Raw genomic sequence first — 8,430 nt, 5'->3', positions numbered from 1 at the left:
TCTACCTCTGTGGCTACATGTAGCTTTTCTTTTCTTGGAGAAGATAAACAATTAGATTCGTCAGACGTTTATCTGAGGTTTTGTAACTTCTCTCCTTTGTTGGGCAGAATGAGTGAGAATTTGCAGCGTTGCCAGCTGACCTTTTTTTTCCCCCTTCAACAATTACAATATTATATTAATTGTGTTTACTTTCCCTTAGGGCTGATGTTAAGAGATAAACTGCAATCATAATGCAAAATAAAGTTAATTGGAAATATAACGACTGTTGCCTGCAAGTAATTACAATAAAGCAAATGTGTATTACACAGAAATTAAATTCCCACACGCCACGTGCAGTCTCTTCACCACGGTTTTGACATTACTCTGAGGAAACATCTGGCCTCTTGTGCCTTCTGAACTGACAGCAGTTCGATCCAACACACTGGCTCAGTTCAGCAGGAACAGGAGTCTAGTCAACACACAACATTATGTCATTAATATGGAGCAGATTATCTGTGGAGACACCCCGAGGGGGAAAAGTACAGTGAACTTGTGGCATGCAAGAAGAGAGGAGTTCACATGGCATGACTGGAGAGGAGAAGGATTTGTTTTCACCAGTTTCACAAGGTTTATGTATGTTTACTATTATTTAAGGGTGGTTTTGGTACAAGTACAGGATTAACATCTATATTATAAGATTGTCTGTTAGTATTTTTTTTTTTTTACCATATGCAGTTGAAACTAAAGGGCCAAAATCTGTGTACTGGAGTAGACTTGATTCATGGGTGTTTGCTGCCCTCTACAGGTCCCAGTGAGGAACTATCAATTACACACACACACCACATAAGAGGTAAACAACTCTGCACTATGGAAAAAACCTAATCATACTTCAAACAGTGTAAACAGTTCAAACAGGGATGTAATAAAAATAGACCTGACCAACAGAAATAAAGCTAACACTATCAAATCAACAAAGAACAAAAACAAGAGATTCATTAGATTTTTAACAAATTAATAAATATTAAAATGTATTTCCATAAATGTGAATTCGTTGAACATTATTTAGTTAAAGCAGGGATTTAAATATGCTGTCCCCGGGACTGCACGCATGAACACGGGAGGAGAAAACGTTCAAGAGACAAGGTATATATTAAAGGAACCAGGATTTAAATCCACAAACCATTCACAAACCGCTTTCTAAATTTTCAGAGCTCTGTCGTTTTTAAAGTTTATTTATTTATTTGTTTTTCCAAATGAAAGTTGAGAAATAAAATGTAGGGGGCTGCAGGACAATCCTGCTGTTAAGATGCTGAACCACTTCATGTCTTGTAGAGGGCGGAAGTTTTCCCAAAATGCCTTTAGACTCGGTAAATCACACGAAGAAGAAGCAGAAGAAGCAGAAGAAGCAGAAAGAGGAACAACAACAACATGACAGTCAAACAACTTGCCCAGTGCAGAGAGGAAGTTTTTAACTAAAAACTAAATTAGATCACTCACAGACATGTTCAGCGTGGAGACTTTTCAGAGCCAGATATGTGCTGTGATGGAGAGCCTGGTGGAGGCGGCGGTGGCGGAGCTCAGCAGGCTGCTGGAGGGGCACTGGGCTAACGGTATGGCTCCCGCCCAGCGCCGCTCAGCTCCGGCTGCACTGACGGCTGTGAAGCACGAAGAGGAGGAGGAGGAGAGCGAGGAGCCTGCACCGGAGGAGAGACAGCAGTTTAATAAAGCTATAACGGTAATAATAATTCTAAAAAAAAATTCCTGCGGCTGAACAAATCAGTTAACTGACTAATTGTTTAAGCATTACTCATAACTCATATCTTGTTGCCCTTCCTTCCTTCTTGCCCCTGCCTTTGCAGAACCAGTTTGCAGTGCTCATGGGAGCATGGACCAAAGGTGCAGTGGAGAAAATAGCTCTGATGTTGAGAGTGTCCATGTGTGAAGCTGAGGATGGCCCTGCTGCAGAGCAGAGAGCCGGACCGAATGACAAGACCAAACAGATGAGTGTGAAGCAGAAAGCTGGTCAAGGGGCCAGGCTCAAAAAGAGTAAGTCTGCTGACAGCTCCAGTGGCTGTGGAGAGGCTTTTTAATGTTCACACACGGGGCATGTTTTTGTGTATTAAATAAACAAGCTTTTATGCTCTTGTTAAATTACAGAATCAGCAGCCAGAGGCTTTCGTCAGAGGAGAAAGAAAATAGAGGGAGGACTTAAACCAGCAAAAAGTGAGGAGAATGACTATATACATTACCAATGCATAGCTTCTGTGTGATAAGATTTTTACTGAAATACATACTAGAATTGTGTTTGTCCCACTTTGTTTCAAGTCTCCTAACAGAGCTTTCCTTTTCTTTCAGCTGATGTAGCCACACATGAACAGAGTAACTCTGGATCCCCGTCTGAACCTCCAGCCTTGTTAACAGAATCCATGTCAGAGTCTGCCCCTGAGCCGGCCTCTGCTGTCAACCAGGAGGACACAGGCACTTCAACTACCACATCCAAGATCAGGAAGAAGAAGACTACAGGCCCTTTCAAATGTCCTTCTTGTGACAAAACATTTGCTCTTAAATGTTTGATGGACAGGCACTACCTCACTCACTCCAAGCCTCACCTTTGCTCCGAGTGTGGCAAACGTTTTGCCGGACTCCAGGGGCTCATGGCGCATTCGCGTCGTCACACCGGTGAGAAGCTGTACAAATGCCCAGACTGCGGGACAGAGTTTGCTTACAAGTATACCTTCAAGAGACACATGCGTCAGCACAGTCTGAAGAAACCAAACACCCACGTATGCACGCTGTGTGAGAATCAGTTCACCGGGGCGTTGGCGCTTCAGCGGCACAGGTGTTGTGCCCTGAAAAAGACCTTCGTCTGCTCTCTTTGTCCAGAGACATTTGAGTGCAGAAAGAGTTTGGCCGATCACGAGAACCTACATTCAGGAGACAGAGATTTTGTCTGTGAAATGTGCGGTGAGAGTTTCTTTTCGTCCTCATCTCTGGCCACTCACCGGGTGACTCACATGCAAAAGGAAAACTGCTGCGACCTGCTCGGCGTCGGATGCAGCGACGTGAGCGTCCTTAAAAATCACCTGAGCAAACACACGGGAGAAAAACTTTTCCCCTGCGAGGTTTGCGGTAAAGGTTGCAGTCACCAGAGCGCCCTGAAGCACCACATGCTCACGCACACGGGGGAGAGGCCGTACGTCTGCGAGACCTGCGGCAAACGCTGCGGCCACGCCAGTGCGCTTCAGAACCACATGAGGATACACACAGGGAAGAAACCGGGGCAGCAGCCGGTCTGCACCGTGTGTGGGAAGAAATTATCCTGCATGGTCAATCTCAAATATCACATGAGCATCCACACGGGGGAGAAGCCTTATACCTGCGATCAGTGTGATAAAAAGTTCAGCAACCCCAGCAATCTGAAGTTACACATGACAATTCACTCAGGGGAGAAGATGTACGGCTGCAACATCTGCGGCAGGAGGTTCACTCAGTCCAGCAGCCTCAAGCTGCACAGACGGATCCACACGGGAGAGAGGCCGTATTGCTGTGTGGTCTGCGGGAAAGGGTTCATGCACAGCGGCGACCTCAAGAAACATCAGAGGTGTCACCTGCCGGAGCAACCAGGAGATGGACAGTCTGCAGTAAAAATCTAAAATATTCACTTATTGTACTGAGCACTGATATAGACTGATATATATTTACACACAGCTGGGCAATGTGACAATTCATACTGTGAGACAAAATGATTTCAGATGTGATTATTAATGATTATTTACTTTCTCATTTGAGTTTCTAGAGCATTTTTTAAATATAAAAATTACATACAGTACGTGGAGATGATGAAACCAGCTGAGGAACAGAGAAGCTAGAAAGTCACTGCACTGTGTTAATAATCAGTGTCGTCGTGACGACCAGCCGACTGTTTCCACCCACACTGCTGCAGGTGAACACAGTGTGTTAGCAAAACCTTTATGATTCATCTGTGTAAAGTACTGTGATTTCAGCACATATCTTTGTCACAGCACAGTATTTTTACATTATCCACATTTTTTACTATGTCTGGTACTATAAGCTGTGTGGTCCCAACACAAAGTTATTATAATATCCTGAATGCAGCCACACAAACAGAAACATCAATAACAAGTGATGGCTTCTTTCCACAAATCAAGTTCTTCCACGCCAAACTGAGAAAACCAATATTTTGTGGATTAACTAATAAAAAAGTTTAACATGTCTTAGAAGTTTGTTCACTGCTGTCTTCATTAGGATCTGTTGACTTTACAGCTCTCCTTCTTAAAACAGTGCTTGTCTTTATTTACTGTTTAATGTTTTCTTTCCCACTTGATTGGTTTTACTGGAATCACACAAATTACTTACATGTGGGTAATTTCCTTTGTCATTAAACAAAAGAAGGGGTGGGAGGGGGTAAATGAGGTCAATAAAATAAGCAGATCTCCTGAGGTAATTATCACTTCATCAGAGCCTGAGACCTTCTATAAAACTACTGGGGAGAAAGACACTGACTTAAGAGAAGGAGTGGGACTTTGGCAGAAGCTGTGGTCACAAATACAGCTACAGTTTGATGATGTTTCATGAAAACAGTAGTTAAACATGTAATGGATGGATTTCACAAGATTGGAATAAAGACAAAGATGGAAGCAGTAGAAAACTGTACGTTGTCTTTGTCTTGGTCACTTCAAATGTCAGCTGTGTGTTACAGCGGGTTTGAAATACATTAGAGAAACACTCCCTGAATGTTTAGATCCCTGAACCTTTCACATTTTCACTGACACATAAATGTACAGTGCTTCACCTCGTCTTCACTTATCTTTATGATCATCAGCCTCTGTTTTGATCATGCACAGGCAAGAATGTTTGCATAATCAGAGGTTTTTAATTGGCCGTGATTCCAGCCAAGACTTTAAAGCTCTGATAAATCATCCACTAGATGGTGGTAAAGGATCAGCACACGTGAAACTACATTCACCTCAGGTCCCATCGGTGCAACAGGATGATACCTCAGAGATGTATTTTATCAGCAGGGATGAACACTGACTGTCACTCTTTATTTTAGACTCACCTGCGACATATCTCACAGGGAAATTTATGAAACCTATACTGCTGTGTTATTCGCTTTTCAGGGGGATGATAATGAGAGACTTTATTCCCTGTTTTGATCAACAGGTGGTAGGAGATTTGAATGGGAGAAGATTGGAGTTACCAGAATTTAAAGGTATTTATCATGTTTGTTTCATTCATGCGTTCATTCATTCATTCATCAACTTTTACCTTCAGAAAGATATGTCCAACATGGTCCCTCTTTTTTCAAGCTTTTCAAACTGAAAGTAAAAGAAAAGAATAAAAAAAGATCCCTTAAAAAAACATTTTGTAAGAACCTTTGCAACTGGACTATATGTGATCCATAGTCTTTAAGATATAAAGTCAGCTTGAGCTCTAGAAAACTGAAATTAAACCTTTGTCCTCATATGAAACTTACTCAGTGTTGAGCTCAGTGTTGTTTGTGTCTCAGGCTGAGCTAAGCAGGTCACACACTTCTAATGCCAGTTTATTGCATTTAGTATAACCTTTAAGCCAGCTGTGCATAATGCTGCAAGGAATTCTGTGTTTTTATGGAGATTAAACTCACACTGAGGTGAGGTTCTCTTTGCAGGAAGCCCCTTCTGAAACAGCTCCATCTGTAAGACACACAAAAGATTATTCAACATTTCATTTATTATTAGAACAACTAAAGAATAATCACATAAAGACAGGATGGCAAATAAATGTCAGGAGAAGATGAAGACTGACAACCACAGTTGTTTGTCAGTCCTCATCCTTGCTTGTTCTGTTTTTAATGGAGTTTGCCATGTATTGTTTCATGGTACGACTGGTCACACTAACAGTCACATCAGCAACGGTGTGAAGCATATCAACAACATGTTGTGAATTTTTCATGACAGTCACGATGCAACAGCCCCTCACCAAATTTAAATGAGAAATTCTTTATTTGATGCCTGCATTTTGTCAAACTTTGCTGAGATAAAGAGGAATTATTAGTAGTATTAGTTTTTTTTTGCATTGTTATTTTAACTGAATAATGAATGCTCAAGCCTTTTAAAAGAAAAGGATAAAAAAGGCAGGTTTGGAGCTGAAAACTGGCATCAAATGTCTGGTGAGATTTTTGGTTGTGTTTATTTTGTTTATATATTATTCAATCAGACATTTCCTGATTTTTACACTTGTGTTTAGATTTACATTTAACATGTGAAAACTTCACATTGTTAAAGCTGCCATAGCTTTTGCTAAAGCTGTCTAAAGTAACAATGGATTATAAAACCACTTGCATATAGAAGGGGCCACTTGTAGTGATAAACTCTGCAGCTTTATAGGATCTTTGAGCTCATTGTTTTGGTTTTCTGTTACTGTTTTGATTCAGTCTCTGTTACAATGGCAGCTGTGGCCAGGAACACGAGGGTAGGACCAAAATGCAGTTACACCAGGGAGACAGATATTGATTTTGTCCTTTGTCCTGCAGGACATGGCCAGGAAACCAAAAGAACTCAGGCAACTGAGAATCACCCACAAGGGAGAAAAAAACACCAGAAATACAAGAAAAAAGCTCAAAAGTCCTTACAAGGAGGAAGCTCCTGTCTGCACCTTTGGGATGATGACAGCAAGTACAAACTGGGACATAACAACAGCAGGGACAGACTCAAAGAAGAACACAAACAAACTGACCAACAGAAACGAGACTTAAATACACTGCAGTAACCTGGCAACAGGTGATCCGCATTAGGGCGGGGCAGACAATCAACAAGGCTGGAAACAGACAAAGACAGGAAGTAAACTAAGAACAGATAGGCAAGGAACAGGACTTAAAAATAAAACAGGAAATACTGAAGAAGAAATCTCAACAAAATCATGAAGAATACTCAACAAAACAAAACAAAAGTCCCGCCCAAAAAAGTGCATAAAAAGTTCAATCAAAAGTCCAACGACAAAGCTAAAAGAGTGAATATAGGACTCGCATTTGCCCAGTGGTTCAAATTTTTTGAAGGAAGAATTAATTTATCATTTGACAACGCTTTCTTTTGTTATAATTGTGTGTGGAGTCAGCCAGTAGGTGTCACTTGTACTGCCATACCAACTGTGAACTGCCACTATGCCAAAATTGCCTGTTCCTGGGGCCTTTGATTGCTAGAGGCGACTACATTGCACCATTGACCTGTCTGCACAAAGTCAGATGCTTTAGTTCAGTTCAGAAACATCAACAGCTTCAGTACCTGCTGTTGCATGCCAGGTTGACCTCTGGCAACTTTCATTCCTTGTCAACTATGGTTCCCTGTGTGTGTTGTCTAACTGTGATTACTGTTTGCTCATATAGTGACCGGGGGCTTTACCCTGAGCTTCAGAAGGTAACAGGCCTTTATTTCTAATTATAATTGATGATATTTTAGTACGAAGCCTTGTCAATCTGCTTCTATTTGCCCTTTTAAAGTTACTGTATCACCCTGTTAATACAAGCTCAACACTCTCAACAGCTTCAGGGGGTCAGTACCTTGACGGTCAGCTAGAGCTGTGTACTAACAGAATTTCACTGACTGCAGAGGGATGAACTGTATGGACAGAGGACAGGTAATCAGCATGCAGAGGTGCTTTCCCTCAAATCGTTCGATCCAAGGTCCAGATTTAATCACACAGGTAATCATACCTTCACTGGCAGAGCTCCTGGACACTGGAGGGACCTGTCTGCAAATAATGTTTCTTCTTTAAGCCTCTTCTAGAAACTCACTTTTAGAAATTAGTGCAGCCTTCTAAGAAATGTTGTGTTATTTAACTATTTTAGATGAACGATGGGTGACTGGGTGGATGGATGGATAAATAGGGTGATGAATAGTAGAATGAGTACAAGAGGGTGAGATAAATGGAAATATGGACCGATGAATGGTAAAATTGGTCAAAGAAGGGATGGATAAGGAATCAGTGGATTGATAATGGATGGATGTATCTGGAGTGCTGGCAGGCCACAGCCCCAGATCAATGTGAGTCACCTGACTGTGCATGTGACAGTGTAAGAACGTGTGATCAATCAATTGTGGGGGGCCACAGCTCACTGACATGATGACTCTGACCTTGGATAGACGCCATTAATTAAAACTCTGTCGAGCTCTTTATCACTCGCTAACGCCCCCCGCCCCCCACCCCCCCTCATGTGGACGGCCCATCAGTCAGCAGCAGCAGCAGCAGCTGGCTGTCAGCAGTGAGCAGAATAATGTAAGCGTTCAGCGCGTTAACATCACTGCATTATGCAATATTATCAAACATATGCGGTTCGAATTGTAAACAGCAGGCCGAGCTCAGAGCTGAACTGGTGTCAGTGATGATGTGGACTCACAGCTCACACACATTAAATCAATGCTGAGTCTGCAGGAAGTGAGAAAATCAATCAAA

General features: G+C 41.9%; 1 protein-coding gene across 3 annotated transcripts; it reads left to right on the top strand.

Annotated features, from left to right (window-relative positions):
• Window positions 1-335: 335 nt before the first annotated feature.
• On the top strand, window positions 336-4,632 carry LOC121196006 (gastrula zinc finger protein XlCGF26.1-like). Of its 3 annotated transcripts, XM_041059772.1 has the most exons (5): window positions 337-606; window positions 785-1,714; window positions 1,839-2,025; window positions 2,137-2,202; window positions 2,335-4,632. In XM_041059772.1, exons 2-5 carry the CDS (start codon window positions 1,481-1,483, stop codon window positions 3,630-3,632), a joined length of 1,785 nt encoding a protein of 594 aa, XP_040915706.1. In that variant the 5' UTR covers window positions 337-606; window positions 785-1,480; the 3' UTR covers window positions 3,633-4,632. The 3 variants fall into 3 exon arrangements, with proteins under 3 accessions (XP_040915707.1, XP_040915706.1, XP_040915705.1); XM_041059773.1 differs by having other exon boundaries at window positions 336-1,714; window positions 2,143-2,202; XM_041059771.1 differs by having other exon boundaries at window positions 337-1,714.
• The last annotated feature ends 3,798 nt before the right edge of the window (window positions 4,633-8,430 follow it).

The sequence above is a fragment of the Toxotes jaculatrix genome, chromosome 16 (assembly GCF_017976425.1).
Source record: "Toxotes jaculatrix isolate fToxJac2 chromosome 16, fToxJac2.pri, whole genome shotgun sequence".
Taxonomy (NCBI): Eukaryota; Metazoa; Chordata; class Actinopteri; family Toxotidae; genus Toxotes; species Toxotes jaculatrix.
The sequence above is the reverse complement of the archived record's forward strand: the minus strand, read 5'-3'. Positions and strand labels throughout refer to the sequence as shown.